The sequence below is a fragment of the Camelus bactrianus genome, chromosome 7 (assembly GCF_048773025.1).
Source record: "Camelus bactrianus isolate YW-2024 breed Bactrian camel chromosome 7, ASM4877302v1, whole genome shotgun sequence".
NCBI lineage: Eukaryota > Metazoa > Chordata > Mammalia > Artiodactyla > Camelidae > Camelus > Camelus bactrianus.
The window spans coordinates 68,973,100-68,998,481 of NC_133545.1; the positions used below are offsets into that span (position 1 = coordinate 68,973,100).

At 33.7% G+C, this 25,382-nt stretch overlaps 1 protein-coding gene across 3 annotated transcripts in view; it reads left to right on the plus strand.

The window, feature by feature from the left end:
• The window catches only part of SEMA3A (semaphorin 3A), a 443,880-nt gene that overhangs the window by 374,483 nt on the left and 44,015 nt on the right, over positions 1-25,382 (plus strand). For all 3 annotated transcript variants that reach the window (XM_045510443.2, XM_045510442.2, XM_074367557.1), the window contains 5 exons: positions 14,870-15,012; positions 16,805-16,919; positions 17,013-17,082; positions 19,403-19,547; positions 22,671-22,890. In XM_045510443.2, the coding sequence (XP_045366399.1) occupies positions 14,870-15,012; positions 16,805-16,919; positions 17,013-17,082; positions 19,403-19,547; positions 22,671-22,890 (693 nt within the window). The remainder of the gene's footprint in view (positions 1-14,869; positions 15,013-16,804; positions 16,920-17,012; positions 17,083-19,402; positions 19,548-22,670; positions 22,891-25,382) is intronic.

The following is a 25,382-nucleotide window of genomic DNA, read 5'->3' on the forward strand; positions in this document are numbered from 1 at the left end:
AAAAAAAGTGAATGACTTTTCACCACCCATAGTAATAATTATTTAATTTACAGGCTGTATTTCCTTTAATTTTGTCTTAATCCTTATATGTACATAATCTCACCTTTGCTGAAAGTTAGGGAAAACATACTATTTTCTGTTTCAGGAAGCACAGAAGTATTTTTAAATTATTTTTCTGTGAAAATTTTCAGAATGGGAAAATCAAAAGACTTTGACAGTGATACATGTTTGTCCTCTACCTATATTCTACAAACTTAGAATTTTCTATAATTACCATGCATCTATCCATCCATTCCTCTTCATCCATCAGCCATCTTTTGTTATGAATTCAAAGTGGATTTCAGACATTAGCACATCTTTCTCCTGTGATTAAACAGTGATAGGAGTTTAATATTTGTTTATGTATTTTTCTATTCAGATGAAATTGACATACAGTGAAGTGCACTAATCTTAAGTGTACTCAGTGAGTTTGACAGATGATATACTCCTGTACCTCAAATGCCAATCAAATTTAGGAACACCCTGGGAAGTTTTCTCCTGTCCCTGTCTAATCAGTCCTCACACCCTTGTCCCCATAAGCTTTCATTTCTCTCAGCTATATAGCAAGGAATGGAATGACTGGATCACAGGATAGGTACATGTGTGGTTTAATAACAAATTGCCAGACTAATTTATATTCCAACCAAAACTGTATGAAGGAGAATTTTAAACAATGAATTGGCATAAAAAACAATATTGATGAAGTCACTCTTTGGCATTACATAGAAGAAAATGTAGAAAGCTAAAACTGATAACAAGAAACTCAAAAAGCTATTGAAAAGGTGGAAAAACTTTAAGGACCTAAATTAAGACATGACAGATAAAGATGTAAAACGATACTTAGGAGAGAGATGGAAATAAAACTTGATGACTGATCAAATGTTGATGAAGAGGAAGAAGTCAAGACTAATCCCAGGCTTCTGAGCTGAGTGACTCTAAGAAATAAGGTGGCACTGAGAAAGATGAGGTTCCAAGTGGATCAGGTGTAGAAATGATGGAAGTAGTGAGTTATTCTGAGGGGCTGACTATGCAGTACTACATGGACATGGTTAAAAGTCAGCCAAAATGTGCTGCTCAGGCATAGAAGAATATCCTGGGAATTGGGGACTCAAATTGATTAAGATAGTAGAAACAAAAAAGTTATGGGAAAGAAAGAGGCATCCACCATGGGAGTGAGATCTTTTTTAGTACTTTCTCTACTTAAAAATTTTTTTGATTTAACAGTCAGAATGATTTTAATTATCTCAGAATGATTATACACACCCATATAATCTTAATTAAATAACATAATTAAAAACGGTAATCATTTAAATATTGCAAAGATGATGATTGCACTCATAGTATACATTTGTTGACAGAAAATACAAGGAAGCATCTATAAATGTTGCAGCACATCTGCTTTTGCTTGACTAAGAATCCAGCTATTGAAGCCCCAGCAGTGAGAGTCAAATCTCCTTTTGAATCTTTTAAATTCAAGTGTCTTTATCTAAGTCAGTACAGAGAACAGTATGGCTGCTGATCTTTTTAGTTTCTGACTCATTTTGAGCTCTTTCAGTATGGCCATCTGATGTGAAAAAAGGAGTTCCTGATTTGCCCTTTGTTTTTGCCCTTTATCGTCCACTCTGTTTTTTAAAAAGATACTTGTTTTTTTGTTTACATCAATGGTACTCTTCTTAAATGATTTCTGGTGAACATCACATGGCTAAATAATGAAGTAGAGGTAACCAAACATGGGATGACAAGTAGGACAGTTCAAATTATCATAATGGCATGTTCCAAGTCCCTGTGTTTTAATTAGGTCATTTGGTCTTTTTTTATTATGATTATTATTGAAGTATATAGTCAGTTACAGTGTGTCAATTTCTGGTGTACAGCATAGTGTCCCAGTCATGCATATATTTACAATATTCATTTTCATATTCTTTTTCATTAAATGTTATTATGAAACATTGAACATAGTTCCCTGTGCTATACAGAAGAAATTTGTTTTTTATCTATTTTTATATTTAGTGATTCACGTTTGCAGATCTCAAATGACCAAATTTATCCCTTCCTACCCTCTTTCCCCAGGTAACCATAAGATTGTTTACCATGTCTGTGAGTCTGTCTCTGTTTTGTAGATGAGTTCAATAGTGTCCTCTTTTTTCTCTTCCTTTTTTTTTTAGATTCCGCATATGAGTGATATCATATGGTATTTTCCTATCTCTTTCTGGCTTAACTTCACTTAGAATGACAATCTCTAGGTCCATCTATGTTGCTGCAAATGGCATTATTTGATTATTTTTTATGGCTGAGTAGTATTCCATTGTATAAATATACCACAACTTCTTTATCCAGTCACCTGTTGATAGACAGTCAGTTGTTTCTGTGTCTTAGCTATTATAAATAGTGCTGCTATGAACATTGGGGTGTATATATCTTTTTGAATAGGTTCCCTCTGGATATGTGCCAAGAAGTTCAATTACTGGATCATATGTTAGGTCTATTTTTAGTTTTTTGAGGAATCTCCATACAGTTTTCCATAGGAACTCTAATTCAAAGATACATGCACCCCATTGTTCACAGCAGCACTTATATACAGTGGTCTTCATAATATCTCCATATTCTCACCAAGAAATTGAGACACAGATATGTTCAATACTTTTTTCAGGGTCACACAGTTAGTAAGTGGTGAGCTTAGCTGGATACTGTGACAGCCCCTTAACCTTAACTTCTACAGTTATACTGCCATCACCTAGGTGAAGACAGTTTACAAACTGTAAGAGAGTTATATAAATAGTGTAGTGTTCAGTTGAGTTCAAGTTAGCAAGTATTAAAGTATAATATACTATCCTAAGAAGTAGAGGGGATTTGGAGGTGAATGATAAAATCCTGCCTCAGAAGAACTTAGTGAAGAAACACGCTGTATCATTGTAAAGAATGATCTAGGGCAGGTGAGAAGGTATAACTACTTGAATTGAAATCAAAACAAAATATTGTAGAAAGCCAGAAGACAAGTTTCCACCTGAAGAATTTAAAGGAAGTATTTTTGGAAAACATTTCAAAAGGATCTTGAAAAATTGGCATGATTCTTCATAGAGAATTTGCATAAGGAAAGTCATTTAAGAGTGGAAGTTCTGAGAATCCAGAGTGATAAGGCAGGAGAATACAGAGGGAAATGCAATGGGAAGTGAGGCTAGATTTATATATGGGAGCTGGATAGTGAAGACCTTGAATGCCTTTTAAAGGAGTATGAATTTAATTGTTTAGTCCATGAGAAACCATCAATAATATTAGTGTGTATTTAAGAAATACACACTGGCAAAATTGTGCAATGTTGATTGGGAAAGAATTTGAAGCAGGTATGTCTTTTAAGAAGACCAGTACTTTAGGAGAGAGATGAGAGAGCTTTAATTAGGACAAAAGAAGTAAGGGGAAATTTTATTAGGTGTAGAAGTGATAGGAAATGCCAAGTGAATGGATGTGGGAGATGAAACTGAAAAGATGAAAGTGGAAAAACCTTTTCTCCTTGATTGCAGGACTGCATAACGGAAACGGTAAGGTAATTGATTTGGATTGATACAGAGTTGGAGGCACCACACTCCCCAGTGTTGTTTGTGATCGCTTCATGTGTTTCTTCTTGTAGGTCCAGTATCTGAAAGGCTTTTCACTCCCACTTCAGTAATTAGTATTTGATTGAGGAAAGTTGTGAAAGTTTGTTTTGGTTATGACCATTTTGTTCAATTCGCCTTATTCTGTAGTGTTAGAAAGCATCAAGCTTTTCCACTAATTTTTTAAATTTATGTTAAAAACTAATCTCTTCACTGGAATTTGACACAACATTGTAAAATGATTATAAATCAATAAAAATGTTAAAAAAAAAACTAATCTCTTTATTAAAATAGTAGACAGAATAACCAAATAATGTATAAGTATATGCAACTTAGAGACATATTACAAAATACACAGGTATAAACATTTGATGCTTGCTTGATGCAGTGAAAAGAACTCAGCTCTTGTTCATGCTCTGGCTTTTTTGGTCTCTAGTCTGCACTTTGAGGATTTGTTGGGTCTTAATGTCAGTTTCTTTTGTGACAAGTGTGGCTTAGAATAATGTATAAAAAGGACAAGAAATGGGCACAATAAATAGTAACTATTATTTTCACTTACCATCCATGCTCATCTTCCATCCTAATCAGCCCTTCTCTCCGTCCTGGCGTGACTCATTTTGAACTTTTCTTTGGGTTAAACTGTCCCAAGGGCTGTTCATAGTTTCCCAGCCAGCTAAGCATCAAAAGTTTTTCCAGGCCTGTTCTTTGGCAGCCAGAGGTTTTTCTATTCCACAGCCAAAAATGATATATCCATTCTGCTCAGGCTGTTAGCTAAGAATGTGAGATGACCTTATGTTGCATTCCCTGCATTCCCAATGTGCTGGAAGTTCCCATTCACAGTCTTCTGATTCTTTGGGGCTTTTCCCCCCTTATGTTGCATCAAGGCTGAGAGGGGAAGAAGCCAGTCACTCTGGCAGCCATCCTGTGCTGGCCGTCATCTGGTGATGATTTTTTCCCATCAGCAACTTCCCTGCTCATTAGCTTATAACTATATTGAAGCCTAAGACTGAGGTACTGGAAACACTTTTTTTTAATTGTGTAAGTGAAGTTTTATAATTTACATAACTTGCAGTTGGTCTTTGTTCTCAGTTGTCTTTAACAGGTTTTATAGCTTCTATATCAGTTGGCTTCTGATTCAACTTGCTTATATTAGCAATCTTAAGTTTCTGTTACCATTAACTTTTAAATGTGTATTCACAAAGGATATTTCTCAAGTTTTTTAAACAGCGATATAATAACAGCTAACAATTTCGCAGGCCAGTGATATACTGATATAGATAGATAAGTGGATAGATAGATAGCTAGATAGATAATAGATATTAGATAGACTGACAGACATAAAGATGTAGACATATATGTATTTTCTAACGTAATGCTCCCAGTGCCCCTCAGAGACATGTGCTTCCAACAGATAAGGAAACTGAGGCTAGCTGACATTATTTTTGAAGTTTCAAGTTGAATGAGTGGGAGAAGCTTCCTCGTTTCTACCCAGTTTTCTCTGATTCCTACAACAGAACAGTTTTTATATATGGGTGGTGAAGTAAGAATTTGTTTATTTTTGTGTTGATAATTCAAGGTATGTATTTAGTAAGGATTTTCCTTCATAAATAGTCATAACATTGGTGAGACCACCTTTCAAGTGTGAAGAAAATGAGTGTATGTGTTTATTTGTGAACTATATGAATTTTCAAGCCTTCCTTTCCTGCACCAGGATTGAGTCACAGATATATGTCATCAGGGTTGTTTTTCTGCAGTGGGTTTTTGCTCCACCTGTTCTGCTGTGGACCCCTTAACATGCTTTACAAGGGGATTATCTGAGTGCTTGATGGTGGGAAACTAGTCCTCTTGCAGTTGCACAAGAGAGTTTATAATCTGTAATTCCATTGTCTTTCCAGATGAACTATGTGTAATTTATGTCCTAGAAAACCAATATATGTCCTCCTTTTTAAATTTATAGATACTCCAAAAGCCTTAATTAATCATCCTGTAAATTTGATTCATTTTCACACAAAAAAAAATTCTACAATTTTACTTGCATGTTCTTGTTCTTTGGAGACTTTGTGGTGGAAGTGAGAGGTCCAGCCAAACGCTGGTCAAAATGTTGCCATATTAGAGGTTCAGATTGATCCGAATGCTGAGAGCAGCAAAATGTGTTCATTATTTAAATAAGCTCAAGCTGCCAAATGAATCATAAAGGCAGCTGCGTGTCCTGTGCCAAGGTGTCATTTTCATTAAGTGTGAGATTGCACCTGAAGGACAGTTTAATTTGCAGCTGCTAAAAATATTTCAACAGAGTGGTACTGTTACAAGTGGCAGGTGGTGCCCAAAAGTGAATTTTGCAAGAAATGCCATCTGTGGGATGAGGTGTGGAAGAATATCAAGGGGGCGGTAAGGAGATAAAGGGTGGAAAACAGAGAAGTCTATTTACTCAGTGTCTATGGCTATTATCATGATCAAAGATACCATGCCTCCCATGATAACATTGGACCCAGATTATTAAATACGATTATTTGTTCAGCTTCTACCCCATGCTCAGGGGCATTGCAAGAGTAGCACAGTACCTGTAAAGACAATGTTTCTTCCCCAAAGGCATACCACTTAAGCTATCCAGATGAGAGAATCTTTCCAACTCTATTTACCCTTCATAGTGTTTACATTTGCAGTTTTGTGCTGGCGAGATTAATGCACTTTGATCTTGCTTAAATGGATTTTGCCCCTTTCTTTTGATGTGTAGCTTTTCATGTACATCCACATCAACTTCGTGCTTCACATTGCAAGAAATATTTTCGATTTGTACAAGCCCAAAGATTTTGTTAAATTGTCACTTGGGATTTGGTGAACTTTACAGAGTAGAGAACTTTACAGAGCTGCAATGTGGAAAGGTGTCTAGGGGCACTGTAATTGTTTACATTATTAAAAGATTGTGTGTATGTGCGTCTGTTAGTTTCAATGAACTTGGCCACATTGAAATCAGGAATTTGTATCTGGGGACTGGAAATAGGCATTCTCTGCTTTAATGAGTTACAGGACACAAATTTAAAAAGAAAAAGTAACCAGTGAGTTTGGATTTTTCATTTCTGCTTGCCATTTGATGGGAGTAAATGGAAGTAGAATAGCTTCCTTTGTGAACATCATGAATTTTCTTAGATTCCTAAGGAGAACTAATAAAATAAGTCATTCTGAATGAATTTGGGTAGAACTTTTCCATGAGGAATTTTTTTGATGACAAGGCAAGTTACTGAGTTGATTGTAGTTTCTCAGGACAGTGGTAATCTCTGACCCCTAACATATGCACTGTTTTTAGCTTCATAAAATGGAGAGACATGCTTTCTGTTATTTTAATCCTGTTGGCAGAATTTAATTTTGAAAAATTGCAAGCAGATAATCAGTTTTATAGCATTAATTGTCTGACACAAAAAGGTGTGATCAAAAAAGAAAATCTTCTTTCAGGTTAAAAGAACATTTATAACATTTCAGAAGAACATTCTGAAAACCCACTATTGTGTAATAAGTCGTAGAAATAGTTGCAATTTAAAGAAGCATGTCTGTGCATTTCTTTAACCAGGAACCTAAATGCTGTTGAGCCTGTGATTAGTTCAACTCATCCCCAAAACTTCAACAATGTCAAAAAGCAAGAAAATATGATTCTTTGAAAAACCTGCACATTTTAGTTTAGCATATTCATTCATTTATTAATTAATTAATTCACTCATTTAGGAGTGATGATCTGTTTCAGAAATTATGCTTAGATTGGAAGAAATAGAAAAAAATTAGCAAGATCTGCTTACAAGAAGAGAGGGGAAAGAAAACATATTATTATATAGAGTTTTATGGAGGAATTGAGGAATACATACCAAGTGCCAGAGAATGGTTTGTGTGTTAAAATGCGGTAGACAGTATAAGATGCTTTGGAGAAGGTGAGGCCAGAGGCAGGCAGGGGAAGCAAGTTGGATGTGACTGCTGGGAGACAGGAGATAAGGGCTACATTAGGGTAGCTGCAGTGAGACAAATTTATGCTTAGGGAAGTTCTTTAGCATAAATAAAAGCTGAAGGCAGAAGAGGGAAAAAATATAGGACAAATGCCTGTCAGAACAACTATGAAAATGAGGATAAGAGAAAAAGAATTAAATGATATAGATGTAGAAGCAAACTTTTCTTCGTGTTATGGGAACGAAGTGCATATGAAAACAGTAAATATGATGTTTTCTAGAAGGATGTGCAGGTTCAGTAAAGGATTAAAGAAGGGAAACTGTGGTCAGTTCTACTGAAAGGTAAGTTGAGGTTAGTTCATCGATGACATGTAGCACCCTTAAGTTTATTTTCTATATTAGAGACACTGTGAGTAATGAAACTGACAAGGTTTTCCACTTTGCTCTTGTGCTAGAAAGTTCTGAGCCCATCCTAAGCATACGTATTGATGAATATAGTGGCTCAGAGTAACATCAGCCCTATTGCCCTTTCTGCTTACCAAATCTTAATTTATGCTACTTTGTCATATCCTATGACACTTGAAATCTGTTTTGGAAACGATATGATATAAATGCATTTATCCTTATTTCTATAGTGCTGTTAAGATGGATGGCTTAGAAGAAATAGATAATACATGTAGAAGGCCAGTTAGATGATTCCAAAAATACAACTATAAACTGAAAAGAACCTGTATTGTGCTGACAAACTTAAGACTATAAAGCAGGTGAAAAGAAGTGAAAATTATACCAGGAATAAGTTTGATAATAAACTTAGATTGCAAAAGAGAAGTCCTGCAGGGAATGGAGGCAATTTAAGGTAAAATAACATTTTATATCTAGGTGTCGATCTTGACATTAACCAAAATGGAAAGGTAAGAGCAGAAGCAGCTTATAAAGAAAAGTTGACAAGTTTCTTGCTAGGCATGATGAATTAAAATTGCTGTGAGATATCGAAGTAGAAAATTTTAGCCAAAGTTTTGAAATGCAGAATTGGATCTGAAAAGAAAAGAAAGGCTGACATAGTTTGGTGATACATGAAGCTATAAAAGTGATTAAATTCCCAAAGAAGAAACTTTAAAAATGTAAGAAAATTAAGAATATTAAAATAGTGAGAGAAATACTAGGCGATGACTTCATTTATAGGAGTGGAAAGAAATAAAAGATGCCCCAGAAGAAATGTAAGGAATATTTAATATTTGGGGATTTAGGAAAAAGAAAAAGAGAGTCCTAAAAGAAGTTGTGGTGGTTAGATAATTAACAATTCAAATGCAGAGTCACAAAAGCCACAAGCCAAGAAGCAATAAAAATTTTAGGGAAGCTGTGAGTATTTTGTTGTGTCAGTGGCTGAAGGCAACCAAAGGAAGTTGAGTATCAAATTCTATTTGTTGATTTGGTGGTTCCTGTTGTTTATCAATAGAAATGACCTATGGTGAAAGATGCCAAAGTCTAGATAGCGAAGGGTTGAGAAGGAAGTGGTAACTGGAGCAGGGAGTATGTATGAGTATTCTCTCAAGAAGTTCTGTAGCTTAATGTGCAAGAAACCACAACGATTCTACAGGGTAGTGTCGGGTTGGTTGGTTTGGTTTTTTTTGTTTGCTGTGAAAGCAAACAAAAGATTTTTGTTTGTTTCTTTTGCTGGATAAAAAGACTTCTAAAAGGTTGAAAATCCAATAAAGAGGAGCCTTCCTCCCTTCATTTTGCAACTCTCCAGCTAGATTTCTTCCTACTTCTCATCACTTGTCTCAGTGCTCCAGATTCTATGCTCTTTTCTCTTTTTACTCTATACCCTCCTAATTATCCCACTGACTTTAATTTCAAACAACTTCAACTCTAGGCCTCATTTGTCTTCTGAGCTCTCATATTCTCTGGTCTATGGGACAACTTCACAAGCATCTCCCTCTAAAGATGCACTAAACTGAGCTAGTCTTCCTTCCTCATTCTCATACCTATTCTTCCTCAAGTGTTCCATATCAGTAAATGATTCCTATCCAATCAGTTGTTTAAATCAGTTATTTATTTAATTTTTCCATGATTTTCTTACTACTTCTCACATTCCGTTATCTTACCAATGAACATAATCCACTGATTCTACTTTCACATAATCTCTGCACATCTCCTTCTCTATCATGCAAGTCCAGATCACCATCATTTCTTACCAACCTTCAGAGTAGTCTTCTTGCCTTCATTCTTACCTCAGTATATTTTTTTCCACAGCAGCCAGAGTGATCTTCTTAAAATAGAAACCTGATAGTGTCGTTACTACGCTTGAAACACTTCAATGGTTTCCCTTTTAGCCAGTAGGGCAATAAACTCCTAAACAATAAAATTCCTTCTTATTCTGGTCTCTGCTTGACTTTTTATCATCATCTCTAACCACATCTCTCTTCATTGACTACTGTCTGTTGCATAACGTTCTGTGACCTTGCACCTGTGTTCCTTCTACCTGGGAAACTACTGGTTATTCTTTAGGTCTTGAATTATATGTCCTATTTTTTGAGAAAAGCTTTTGCTAATTCTTTCACATCAAGATCAGTTGTCCCGTCTATTTCTCACTACATTCTTGCCAAACTCTTATTTTTGCTCATTATATGTAGTTTAATAATTGCTCTGCTTAATTGTTGGTATTCTCTCACAGACAATAATCACCCTGCAGACAGAAAACATTTCATCATAATATCCCCTAATCTTCTACAATTCAAAGCATAGAGGGGAGGATATAGCTCAGTGGTAGGAGTGCATGCTTAGCATGCTCAAGGTTCTGAGTTCAATCCCCAGTACCTCCATTAAAAATAAATAAATAAATAAATAAATCTAATTACACCCAAAGCATAGAGCAAATGCTTAGGAAATATTAGATAAATGAAAATGTAAATGGCGTGTGTGCATGAAGAATAGATATTCTTTATTGGAGCAACAGTCTGTAGATTATTGGGTTGGCAGCAAATAGAGGCCTTAGATGAGGAAGAGAACTCATTCTTCCACAGAAAGGAAGAAAAGAAAAATTGGAGGCTGAAGGAAGGAAGAGAAGGGAATTCTTACCAAATCACCCTGGTCTCATCAGTATAGCAAATACAATGCCAATCTTTGGAGAGGGTGAAGTGAGAGATGGTACGTTGGTTAATGTTAAGATACTTAGAATGATTTTAAACAGTTGCTGATAGTAAATCTAAAATGTGCCGCTAAAATAAATAAAATAATTCCTTAGCAACTCTAGGGTTCTTGTTTAGCTTGAATTTATAGCACATCCATTTACTGCGATTGTATGATTTTCTTCATCCTTGCTTAGGTCTAGGGACAAAGGGAAAAAAGATCTGGAGACTTGTGGGCAGGTATGTGGAGGTTGAGGAGGCCAAGAGGTTCTAGGATAATAGGGAAGCAAATCAGCATGACTGATTAGAATGTGTGGATTAGATAAAGAGGGAGATTCCCCAGTGAGTAAAGGAATAGACTGAGAGGGTAAGAGAGAGGAGCAAGGTAGGGGAAGGCAAAAGGGGGGCACTGAGAAGTAGAAAATGTATAGTGAGCAGAGGTTTTGGTGAAAAGAAAGATTTTCCAAATTTGAAATATTAGAAGAAGAATGGCTTCTTCTAAATATTTGGATGAGATAAACTAGAGACTTATTTTATTTTAAAATTGGAGTGACTGTTTTTTCAAGTATAAGATATAACCTAAATTTCTTGAAGACAAGTTACATTAAAGTGACGTCATTTTTCTTTGATATTCCCTTTTTCTGTTTTAATAAATTGAGTTTTATTTTCTATGCATAATGGTATTTTTGATCTATATCTGAAGCTATGTCAAACTGTTAATTCACCTACCAAATCCTCTATGCCAGTAGCATCAGACACTGAAGGAGAGACTAGGATTGAAGACCCTTCCAGTAACCAAAGTATGTCATAACTTGCTTGAATGATTTCCCACCAGAGCCCACATTTGTAAGACAATAATTATCCCCACATATTTTAGAGAGGGAGGTATGATGCTTGATAATGCCTTCTCTCATGCCCAAACACCAATGTAAGGAAATATCTAAGTGTAAAATATTGTTTGATTTGTTGCCATTTGTGTGTTTCTAACACCACTTTGCTAGATCGTAGCTTTCTGAGAACAAGGGATATGTACCATTCATTTTGTTTTTAACATTATAGCTTGCATGTATTTATGATCAAATAAAAGGTAGTTGTATTTGATTACTTGAAATTCTTTAAGTCATTCAGGTGTTTATATGAGCAACTACACTAATATGGGAGGTCATATTAAACTAACTTCTCCATTTCTTCAGTGTTAAAGCAGAAAAATGTGTGATTTTTCATTTTAATTCTGCAGCTGGATTATAATGAGATCTTATAATGAGAACTTCACATGTGATTGAGGCTTCTTTTCAATATCATCATCATAATAACATACAACATTTAACATTTTACAAAGTTGTTTCACAGGCACTATTTAAGTTTAAATTATTTGTTTTTGTATGAACTATTTATGACAGGGTGACTTGAACTTAATTTGAAATAAACTCAATTTGAATCTGAAATCTGAGAGGTAAGAGTCTTGTCACAAGGTCACAAATTTTGCAAGTGAATAAACTGAGTTCTCTAACACAAAGGTCTGTGACAGGTCTGCATGCACACATGCGTGCTGAATTTCTAGGAATCTATAACTTCATCAGTGGGGTAGTAATTATTTGGTTTGTAACATAATTCCTACTCTGTCACATTAATTATTCTACTCACCATTCTTCATGAGACAAACACATAAATACAAATATTTTATGTATATGAATAAGTAGAAATTTATTTATTTATTTCATTTTCTGTCAGTTTTTGTAGATAAAGTTTTATTCAAATATAGCCACACCCATTATTTTTTGCATCATCCATCCATGGTTGCTTTCATACTAAAAATGTCAGAGTTGAGTATTTGTGATAGAGGTTGTACAGTGCATAAAGCCTAAAATATTTATTATCTAGCATGAACTCTGTAGCTGTCTTTCAAATTTTGAAGGTCTGCTCTCACATTTTGCCTTTAGAAAATCTATTAATTTCTACAGCTGTGGTTTTATGTATCTTGTGACCCTGATCAGATATGTCTCTGGAAAGCATTCAGGATGATTTCTTGTATGTCCTGTATCTAGTTATTAAATAGAAAATATTTTGTTTGGTGAAAGCGTCAGTGACCATCTTTCACTCAGAAAGTAGATAAACATTTTTCATGGCTCAGATGCTTTTGTAAATTTATATTTTCATGGCTGTTTATAAAAGAAATATTAATTTAACTATGAGGGAGCATGTGTCTATGTTGTTACTGCTTTATTAGGCTGATTCGAGTCTTGGTTGAACTGTTTACTATGTCAAGGTTTTTTTTTTTTCTTTCTTTATTGAGTTATAGTCAGTTTACAATGTTGTGTGAATAAGTAGAAATTTATGGGAAAAAAACAAGCTTTGCAATAGTTAACTAATGTTAAAGCAGTGTATTCTTAAAAATTATGGTGCTAAGTGATTCCAGCTTTTAAGGTATCATTCTCCTAACCTTATTCCACTGGCACACTGAACTTTAAAGATGAATGGATAATATTTCATATGTTTCACATTACTTACATTGTCTGTATAATTTGCCTGAGAAAGATAGTGAAGTGTTGCACTGTGAAATACAGTAAGTGCATGGTCCCAGAGCAATGTTAACAGAAAGTTACAAGTGTAGAACACATGATAATGATGATTAGTCACAGGCGAAAAGATTAGGACTGACTAACATGGATAAAGCTAGTTTCAAGGATTCTCATCCCTTTCCTGGTCTCTTAAGTATGGTGCTGATCTAGGCGTATGTATTTTATTGTTAATTGGATAACATAATACACCATGGATGTAAAAAGTAAATTATTGTAAGAACTTAAATATCTGCAGTGTCCTAAGTACTCTGAGTGAGATACACTCAGCTTCTTAGTATACGCCATTGTTAAATCCATGAAGCTATTACATATTTTTAAATAGTTTATATGAGACCACAACCGTATCAGCCCAGGTATTTACAAAAGTATGTTTTGAAGTGGGACTCTAAACATCTCTGACACACCTTCTGCATAATCTAGGCAGTCTCATTTTTTCCCTTTTTTCTTTCCTTGTCTTCTGGCACCGATACTCGTTGAATGGCCACTCTGTTTTAAGTTCTAGGATCATAGCATCAAACAAAGCATGCCAAGTCCTTGTTCTCATGGAAGTTCTATTCACTGAGGTGAAGAGGGAGACTGACAATAAGCAAATGGAGTTTAAAGAGAGACAGAGAGATGATCATAGCAGGTGTTCATAATGTTAGGAAGAAAAACAATGCATGAAAAAAGAGTAACTAGGAATAAGGATTTCCGCACTGTAAATTAGGGTAGTCAACAAAGATCCCTTTGATAATGTGATATTTTGAACAAAGACCTGAGTAAAAGTAAGAATCCAGTTCTTAGAATATATGAGGACAGAGAGTTACACAGTGAGGAAACATCTGAGTCAGGACTGAGAGTGCTTGACCTGTTTGAGAACCAGGAAGGGGGATGGTACGTCTGGTGAGGAGTAAGTTAGGGAAGGAAGTGTAGGCAGAAGAAAAGGCATGTGAGGTAGCAGAGAACAGATCATAAATGGCTTCTGGTCACTGGAAGGATTTTGCATTTTAGTATAAGTGATTTGGAAAGATAGAGGAAGGTGTTGCAGGGGAGTGACATATTGGAGGTACACACTGGCTGGTGTGTAGAGACAGGGCTCAAGAGTAACTTCATGGTTTGGGGGTTGAGTACCTACCTAGTCAATGTTCCATTTAATGAGCTGGGGTACAACTGAAAGGATTTGTTTGATTTTATATGAATCTCGTCTCTCCCCTCCCATCCAGTTTTTGTTGGAAAGTGGAATGAACCAGTTGGTAGCTTGACTCAGATTATTTTATGCTTGAAAGCATAACAATGGTGGAGGTAGTAACACTTGATAGCACTTAACAGTTTGCAACATATTTTCATATCCAACAATGCATTTATTCTGTGTGGTCACACTGAGGGTTTCTGCACCACCACCTAGCTTTATGGGAAAAATTGTATTTTTGAGATACAAGGTGATTTGGAACATACTTTAAAATGCATAAAACCCAGTTCACATCTACTGAAAGAAAGCAAACTAAGGAAAGATTAGTTCTTGAAATATGTCAAATAAGAGTTAGGAGAAAATTGAAAATGGACTTTAATGAATGATCTTATTTACCAACTGTGAATTAATATATGTACTGTAATTTGTCTCTCAGATCCAAGGTTCATTAGTGCCCACCTCATCCCAGAGAGTGACAACCCTGAAGATGACAAAGTATACTTTTTCTTCCGTGAAAATGCGATAGATGGAGAACACACTGGAAAAGCCACTCATGCTAGAATAGGTCAGATATGCAAGGTGAGGTGAAGAAAAAAATATGAGGGAGGGCATCATTGTCCAATCACAGGTTTTTTTCCCCTTCTCCACCTATATAGAAATATAATGAAAAATTATGACTAAAAAATTGGATCACTATAGATATTTAAATGGCAAAAATTATTGAAAACATAGTTGCTATGAAAAGAATTTCATAGTCAAACATGCAGGTAGAGATTATGAGGGATTATTTCACAATTACATTAAGTAATATCTGTTTGAAATTCTAGAGAAATACATTTTTTTCACATTACCTGGGAAAATGTAATTCTTTGTAGTCTCAGACCTACTACAGTTTCCTACAATGTATAGTTGAGAACTGCACAGTTTCCTGAAATATGTAAGTTTTGAATGAATATTTTTGGTTGGAATAACTAAAGTATGAATATAAAAGAGAAAAGCATTAAAGCATGTTTTTATAAATTGATTATAGCATCCTATTTGCATGTACATGCACAACACACATAATTTTGAAGCTCTGAAATTTATCTGAGGTAATTTGTTTACTGTGTGGCAATAACGTAACATGCATTATAATGTTAGATATATAGAATAAACAATTGGTCAGTAATACTTATGTATTAATTAGTATCAGTGTGAAGATATGACAATAGTACTATTTTTACCCTCTAGCAGTATAGTGCAGTATATGTGCAATGTGAATAAAGTTAACTGTTATTATATATTAAAGTACCTTTAGCTCAAGAAATAAAGCCAGATCCAATTATTGTCTTAAAATTATTTCTTAAAAAAAATCATGAACTGCTAAAAATTCCTACTTGGGGGGAGGGGGTAACCCTCTTTCCTACCCAATTATAATCTAATTATTTATCTGTAGTATATTAAATTAATGAAAAATTTAAAGTTTTAATAATCTGGAAGCATACAAATGATATGTAAAATACATGAGAGTATTTTCTCCACAAAATATAGATCATATTTAAAAGCACTGCTTACAAAGATTAAAGAAAATCTTTATACTACATAAAATCATATAAACAGAATATAAATCAGTATTATATTTTTGAGGAAACAGTTACTTCCCTTTAAAATATGCACATAAATATTATTTAGAAAGACTAAAAGTTACCAGTAAATACATACCATCATAATAGAATTTATTGCTACATTGGGTTAAAATTAAATTTCATTGTCAGTGAGGAGATACTTTTTCAAAATGTTTACTCTAGAATGAGTTTTCTTTATTAAGGCTTATGCAGATATTATTTCAAAATACTATTTTTGAAGTCAGAATTGCTTCAACTGTTTGAGTTTGTAAAAATATTTGATGCTAGCATGCTTTTATTTTGGGTTTATTTTCAGTATGGGTTATAAGGCATGCAGTTATTCTTTTAGTCAATAAACACTCATTAAGTGCCTACTATGTGCCAATGTGCTTACCTCTGGGAACCAGCAAACTTGGTGAGTAAGATATTAAGAAACACATGTGTAAAGGGGAGAAACTTAAAGCAAGCACAAGACTCAGGAATAGTATTTTTCATTGCAAAGTGGTAACAGAATGGAAAAAGTACAGTGACTTTTTAATGCTGAGGTATTTATTAAGTCAGTCCTTGAAAAAGGTTTAAGTAAATAGATTTGACCAACAATATAATAAGAAGACACAGTTACTTGTATCTAGTCATTTAAAATGTGTTATTTTTCAGTTTGAAAAGTGAGGAATTATATTTTGTATCTGTTTCAAGATATGAAAAGATAAGTATTTGAAATTACCATTTGCGTGCAGAATTTCTAAAACAGTGTTCTCTCCTTTCAGAATGACTTCGGGGGCCACAGAAGTCTGGTGAATAAATGGACAACATTCCTCAAAGCTCGTCTGATTTGCTCAGTGCCAGGTCCAAATGGCATTGATACTCATTTTGATGAATTGCGTAAGTAGCTGGTGATGTTGTACAGAGAATATTTGTTTAGACTTTGCCGTAACCTTCAAAAATACACCTTTCCCCGATTTTGTTTTCAAACAGAGGATGTATTCCTAATGAATTCTAAAGATCCTAAAAATCCAGTTGTGTACGGAGTGTTTACAACTTCCAGGTAAACAATGCTTTTACTCTCTTATTATCATAGAAAATCCATGGCCTTTAGATGCTTTCCAGGCATCTATAATTTGTGAAAATGTATTTTTGAAAGGACATTGTTGGCTTAATCTTTGAGCTGTTGTGCATTCTTAGATAGCTGACATAAGTTATGACCTAAATTGTGTTTTTTAATAGATTTTAGCAAAGAATATCATTACTATAAATTTAATGATGAAAAATGTATGCCATGTCCTATGTATAGCTTTGACTACAAAAATTTGAGTGAAGTGTAAATATTATAAAAAATGGAAATCTGAGCATTGTTTAAAGTTTTTAGTAATATAAACTAAGGTTGAAAATCTTTTTCCTTCCTGTCTCCTTTCTCTTCTTCTCTGTCCCTACCCTCCTCCTCCCCCACTCTCTCTCCCTCCCTTGCCTTCTCCTCTCTCCTTTCCTCATTCCCCATCTCCCCCAATGCTGACAATCAAGCAGTAATTATCTCCTATTACATTCAGTATAAAGTTTACATTACCTGGGTTACTAAAAGAACCATATATTTACATACATATAAATAGAGATGTGCATTTGGATATGAATAAAATGTTTAAAAGAAAAATAATTTAAAAATCAGAAGTCAGGAAAAGTGCTACAAGGCACTGTGATAGCATAAAGAGAAAGATTAACTGCAGTGTCCAACACTGATTTATTCTGTATTTAGTCATTACAAATTGATTGGACGTTTTTACTTAATTTTTTAAAGAACAAGTAAAAATAAAGAAACCCATATTACTAAAACCATGTGCAGTTTTCCATACCTAAGTATTTCTCCCATTTGGTATAAAAACAGAATGACAGTGAAAGTAAAGAATGGAGGGGGTGCTCAAATTAAACAAACATTAATCCATTTCTTTTGCTTCCTCATTGCTTAGTACAGCAGTTTTGTCTAGAGCATGCATTAGAATCACTTAGCATATTAAAATACAGATGTAGGCCCCGCCTCCAGGGTCTTTCATTCAGTAGGAATGGGACAGAGCCTAAGAATTTGCATTTCTAACAAATTCCCCAGTGATGCCCACACTGTTGGTCTAGGAACCACATCTGAGAATCACTGGCTTAATGGGTAAAATAATTACACTTCTCTACTTCAGTGAGACTGATGCCTGGATGTGTTAGCCTTAACAGATGTAAATCCTGAGCATGTCTTTCAATGATGATGAATTCCATCAATAAATAAGTAAAATGTATAACAATAGAAAAGGAACAAATAAACATTACATATATCAAGTATGTATTAATTTGCTATTTATTCCATTATGAATATATTGTTGTTAAATTCTTTTTAAGTACCTACTAAGATTTAGTGGGTGTCAAATACCATGCAGTGTGTAATTAATGTTATAGAAAAGAAGCCAGGCGTGGTTCCTTCCCTCATGAAGCTCGCACCCTACCAGACATTGTCTACATGCAGCAACTTTCGATAATGAACTCTTATGAACACGTTTTTCATTTGATCCAATTTATATGTAGCTTTCTGTGGGAGAGAGTGATTAAAACATAAGCATTCCATATTTTAAATATGCACAACTGTTATATAAAATGAAAAATCATGGTAGCTCTTGGCAAACTTCCAATTTGCTTCAATTACCTGATTTTTTTTTTTTTGTCCAGCAAAATGATCAGGATAATTGCTGTAATACTCCACTTTTGGTAGCTTGTAATAGCTACTAACTTAAAACGATTTTCTGTGTTGGCAAAAGATGATATTAATTGCCTTCACACAAATCAAATTCTGTTACTTGATCAAATACTTTTGTTGGTTTGGGAGTTAAAAATAATATAACTCATTGACTATTCATTTCCTCACCAGTTTCAGTTTATAAAATGAGTTCTTAAACATTCTTGCTTGTTTCAACATTTCCTGGTTTCAGTAATGATGCTTGAGGCTTAATATAATACCAAAGTTTATATTTTTATTTCTATTTGATACCAGAATTAAGCATTACTTTTTAGAAGATCATGTATATGTTTTCCTATCAATATGTGCAATATGAATGTATATATTTATATCACATTTTGTCCATTTATGATATGAATATATGTATATTCTTTGAGTACTAAAGTGGTTTCGGCCCTGCCTTCTATTTTTGAGCAATCATAATTTGGTCTGTTGTGTATTATTAAAAAATACATACATGTGATTTAAAAAACCCAAACACTTCTTGAGAATTTATGTTCAAGTTTTGATAATTGATACCTGAAATTTAAGAACTCAGTATCAACAGCTCTCTTGCCATTGTATAAAGATGAAAGTCTGTTTTTGTTCTTTCTCTTTTTAGTAACATCTTCAAGGGGTCAGCTGTGTGCATGTATAGCATGAGTGATGTGAGAAGAGTGTTCCTTGGTCCATATGCTCACAGGGATGGTCCCAACTACCAGTGGGTGCCTTATCAAGGAAGAGTCCCCTACCCACGACCAGGAACTGTAAGTAGCCTAGGCATTTAAAATATGAAATGAATAAATTTATGCTGAAGGTTAATAAAAAGCAGATAATGTAAATACAGATAATGTAAAAGATAACATTAAATACAGATAATGTAGAAGATTTCAAGACTATAAATGAAAGTAAGTCAAGGATTTTCTGTGATACCATGAAATTCTACATATAAAAACATCCTTTTTACAGATATCAATGTTTGAGTTCAGTGCTTGCCAGTAGTTAATACCCATAATTTATGAGAAATAGAAACAGAGCAGGTAGCCTTATTTATTTTCTTTTCTGAAAGGATTATAATGAACATGGCTTTCATGGAGAGTTGAAATAATTCAAATATTCTGTTTATGGTGAAGGCTCAAGAATTGTACATTAAATAGGAGGAAGAAAATTTAAATCAATATTATCTTCTTATGAGAATGGGATGCATCCCTCAAATGGATAAAGAAGATACACAAAAACAAACAAACAAACACCTCATTGGGCAAGGCCCTATTCTATCTACTCTCACTGACCTTTCTCTTTCCCTCCAGTAATCCTGGGCACACTCAGGGTTAAAAAAAAAAAAATGGTCAGAGCTCAAAATAAAACCAACTTTAAGTTTGCAATTTAAATTAGTGAGAAAAAAAGAAAAAAGAAAAGACTGATATAGTAGAAAGTGAGTGAAATCAATATGATGTCAGAGGTTATAGACTATGGGGATAGAACCATCCAGTGCAACATTTTCTAACCCTAAGAATCTTTAAGGAAATAATTTCATACGATGAAAAACTTGTTCTGTAAGTTTCACCATTATTTTAATTTCACATCAGTTTTATTGTTAAATTCACGTAAATGATGCTTTATGTAATTTTATAGACATAGGATGCTTTTCATCTTGTTTGTTTTTTGGATTGGTAAACTTATTTATGAGCATTTCATAAATATTACTTCTAGCTGATGGGTCTTCTAAATAAAAACTTAAATAGGCTTCCAGAAGAATAAACAAACAAGATGGAATAACCATTGATTATAAGAAGACAAATGGGTTTGTAAAAATTCACAGGATATTTACTCCATTTCTTAATAGTAAACTGTTTTTACTTTTTTAGTGGACAGCTTTATATCCCTGTGGTTGTTTTTATCTCTATGATGAATTAATGCCAGTGTATTCTAAATATAAACTGATTCTAGGCTCACTTCAGCAAACTTGGTGGAATCCCTTCAATGTGCTAGATTTGGAACTACAGAGCTTTTGATCTGAAGATGTGTACAATGTATTTGGTATTAATAATAGCAGTTAAAAAGTATTGTGTATGAGGTCCTGTTTCAACAGATCTGTATATATATCTAAATAAAATATTCATTAGCCCAATTATTGTTCCCATTTCACAAATGAGGGCTTTGAGACAAAGAAAGGAGCCAGGATACAGTCTGGGCAGTTTAGTTCTAGAGGCTGAATTCTCACCCATTGTTCACAGAGAATTTTTATAACATGGGAAATTAAGTCAGCAACACGTACCAAGAAATAGAGGCAGAAGGCAGAAAGTGCTGACTAAACTAGGAATCAGGGAAGGGAGGGCTACCACGAGGAGATAACACCTAACTCCATGAATAAAATTCACTTGGATGAGTTCGTTAATCCCAAAAGGGGGCAGCTGACAATGTCATTGCATAAACACTAGTGGAGAAAAATATATTTAGTGACCTTCAGTGTGTCAGAAGAATAGCATTTTCTTTGTTTTTAGAGAAAAACCCACAGCTTAAGTAGTAGAAATAAAAATCAAAGGACAGCAAGGCAGGAAGATGAGACAGATACTAAGATAAAAATCTTATATAAATAAATCTCTTACTTTAATTTTCAATCACACATTTCTAAATTTTTGCAAGTTTTTTTAAATGGTGATAGAAAAGAAACGGGAATTAATGTTATAAAATATGTTTTATTGTTTCTCATAGGAATTTATATAGATATTTCTGTAACATTAAATAAGTAATTTTATAATGTACCTAAACAAAAATTAATTCCCTAAATCCCTTAACTGTTATATTACTGTATATTGTGTGTGTATCTGCATACAATATACATATACGTACATATTCATAAATAGAGAGATACTCTTCCCATTTCAAAACAGGTTTATTTATTTCATTTCTCATAAATTATTAATGATCTAGATCAAGGTAATGGCAAAGACAATTGATTTCTCCTTGTAACCTTCTTGTAAGATCAAGAGCCACTCAATTACATTTCAGCTCTCAAACTCCTACATTAAATGACAGAAATTACTCAAGTGTAAGACAAAAGGCAAGAGACTGGAGGTATTGTACTTGGAATTCTTATAACACATAATTAAATACAGTGAAAAGAGACAGAGTGAAAGCTGAGTTTTCTTGTTTTTGTTTGATTGCCTTAAGTGGAGTATTTAAATCTGGAGGTGACAGTACACTGCATCCTGTCTGGCTCTCTGTGGCCTTTATCTGTTCTGCTCAGTCCATTCTGATTGGTCAGTTTCTGTGCCATGCAAGTTGTTAAACATTTTGAGTAACACCTCTCCTTATCCTTAAAATTACTATAATTATTAAAGAAATAATGTTTTCAGTACTTTTTGTGGTGCTTTTTCAGGGTTATGTTAGAAATAAAGCAATAAAGAATAGTTTATATTGTCTTTTAGTTTGAAGAGAACATTTATATTTTAGCATGATGCCATAGGGAAAAATGAAATGTATCCAAGAAAATTAGTGAGTTTCTCTAATATAATGATTAAGTGCATTTAGTTATAATATTCCATTCATTTTTTCAAATACTTAATCTATAACATAAAATATATGGCATTGCCACTAATAGAGACATCAGGCTCCTCCTGTGTGCTGAATTTATTAGATGAATTAGAAGTTTTCGGTAAGAAATGACGACATCCCATTGAGACTTAAGATATGTTGAGAAAATATGTATTATATGTTACATCTAATAATTTAAGTAGCATTATTTAATTTTTTAGTTTATAAGTTACTTTACTTTGAAAAAATAATTACAGGTTTAGATTCCTAGACCATTGAAGTCATATATTATAATATAAATTATAATCTCATTATATTTTATTCAAAAGATATTCTCCTCTTTATCTTAATAGTGTCCCAGTAAAACATTTGGTGGATTTGACTCTACAAAAGACCTCCCTGATGATGTTATAACATTTGCAAGAAGCCATCCAGCTATGTACAATCCAGTGTTTCCTATTAATAACCGGCCGATAATGATCAAAACAGATGTCAATTATCAGTTTACACAAATTGTTGTAGATCGAGTGGATGCAGAAGATGGACAGTATGATGTCATGTTTATTGGAACAGGTGAATGTTTTAACTTCAACTCTAAATGTTCTTCCAGAACATTGTGTCTAACTGATTAAGTACACTAAGAACTGAAGGAAGTTTTTATAGTCACTATCAAGGTATAGTTAACCTCTAATAAATGACAAAAAAACCTCAACAGTCTAACATCCCAGTGTATTATCTTTTTAGGCAAGTTGACATATATTAATTTAAATAAATTTTCTTTTCAATGAAAAATTGATAAATGTAATAAGGTAAAGCTAATGATTAGGTGAACAATTGATGACTATAATTGAATCATAACCCTTTTCTGGTCAGTGGCTTTTTAGGACAAAGATGTATTGCTCAAAACATGCCTAAAATTCACAAGACATTCAATAAAGGTTCAAGAATATATTGATGCAAAATTATCTGAACTTTAAAATTATCATAAGGTGAAAATTTTCCAGAAAATAAATTTTGGCAACAAATTTGTTTAGTGGTTTTACCATACAATGAGAAACAAAACAAAGCAAAACAAAACTTCATTAGAAAAGGAGCAAAGTGGACCTAAGAAATGGTCAGATCCATTTCTACAGAAATTTAACAACATATTTTTACCAATTCCATGATGATAAATAAACTTTTTGTAGGTATATTTTCCGAATGCATTCTGTTGCTATTATGACATATTATTTTGTTTTTCCCCTAGTCTATTTAATAGTACTGTTTTGAAAGTACCAGTTACAAATCTGAAACTTGCTACTTAGGGTCAGATTCCAAGGTAATAAATTCCTAGTCTCCATTAACGTTGTTAACTGACATAAATCAATGGGAAACAGAGTGAGTGCTCCGCTGAAACCTTGTATAATAACATTTATTTTCCCTTGGTGAGAAACAGAAAAAATTGAATTAACTACAGGGGAATGGCAACTGTGCAGTAAGTGCTTTAAAGACTTAAAGTTTTATAACAAAATTGTAAAATACTTATGTTATCAGGTGTAACAGTGTCAGGTTCTGAGCAATACATTACAGTCTACTTTTATGAGTGAGAAAGTTTCTCTATCAAATAAAAGAATCCCAGTGAGATTCAGAGTTCAGTAAAAGTCACTGAATTGTAAGTATCAACTTCTGGTTATAAATAAGTTGAGAAATTATAAGATGATGGGATTTCTGTTCAGTAAATATTAGTTTATCGTTTAATGCCAAATGGTAATGAGATCTCTCTACAGAGTAATTAAGCATGTTCGAAAATGTCACGCTTACCTTTTCCTTCACCTCTGGCCTACACATGCTGATAAGTCACCCACTCATTGCCAGTACAACAAAAGGTTGCTTCCACCTATTTGACCAAAGCAACCTAATCATGAGTTTTCACTTCTTCTTGGACACAAGCTGTCTTAAAAGAAATCAATTTCATGAGTATGTTGAATGTCTGATGATTGGATGGCTGTCGGTCAGCCCAGAGCAGGGTCATCTGTCAACAAAGTAAATTGATTACAGTAATTTTATCTTTTAACTAAGTTACACATCATAGTATATTGATCCTAGTTGAGTAATCTGATTCAAGTTGTGTGAAATTGTTTGAAATAGTACTCAGTAAAACTTGATCTGAAACACAGATAAAGTTATATTTGGATACTGGAGACTGATCAGAGGCACTCAGTGGATTAACCTAATTTACCTTTAATCTTTGGCGTTATGAGTAGTCTAAGGTCCTGTAAACACAGAAGGATCTTGTTAAAAGAGGGCTTTTTTCCTTTAACTTTACAAGGGATACACTAGCAACCTTTCTTGATCTCACGTAGCACATCATATTGATTTCCTGAAAATGGTTATCTATGTGTATAAATACATTGAATTATTTTCTGAAAACTTACTCTTATTGGCAAAATTTTCTTCTCCAATAATTAGTCTGTTAAATTTGATTAAAATGAGCCAATTGAAATTAAAAATAATGGATCAGCTGATCAAAATTGGAATGTTGAAGACTCAAATTTTTGAATTTAAAATCCCTGTTCTTTATTGTAGTAAAAATAGGAGTGAATCTGTAAATACTTGAAAATTATTTGCTTCTTAATCCAACTTAGTGTGAAAATGGTAGCTGTTACCATTAAAACAATTTGTCTCTTTTAATAATGAAAATTAGGGTAAACAATGCTTGCAATCTCTATAAAATATATTGTTTAACAGGTTTTGTTATGCTTCTGAATTGTAAATTTCTTTAGTACTCTAAAATTAATTAACCAATATATTAATTAGACCAATTTGTTAATCAAAATTGATTAGCCAGTTATTGAAAAACTACTGTAATTATAATCCAAGGTGTTTATTTTAAGAAATCAGATTATTGTCATTCATCACTTAATGGTCAATGAGCTGTCTTTAGGGGCCTTTAAGTACCAGAGTCTTCCACATGGGAGGAAAATGATCAGCCAGGCTCTGAAGCTCTAACTGCTTTTATTGCTTGACAACATTCTTTGCATTTTGCAAGTATTTTAAGTCTTCATAGTAGTTCCTGATTTCATAAC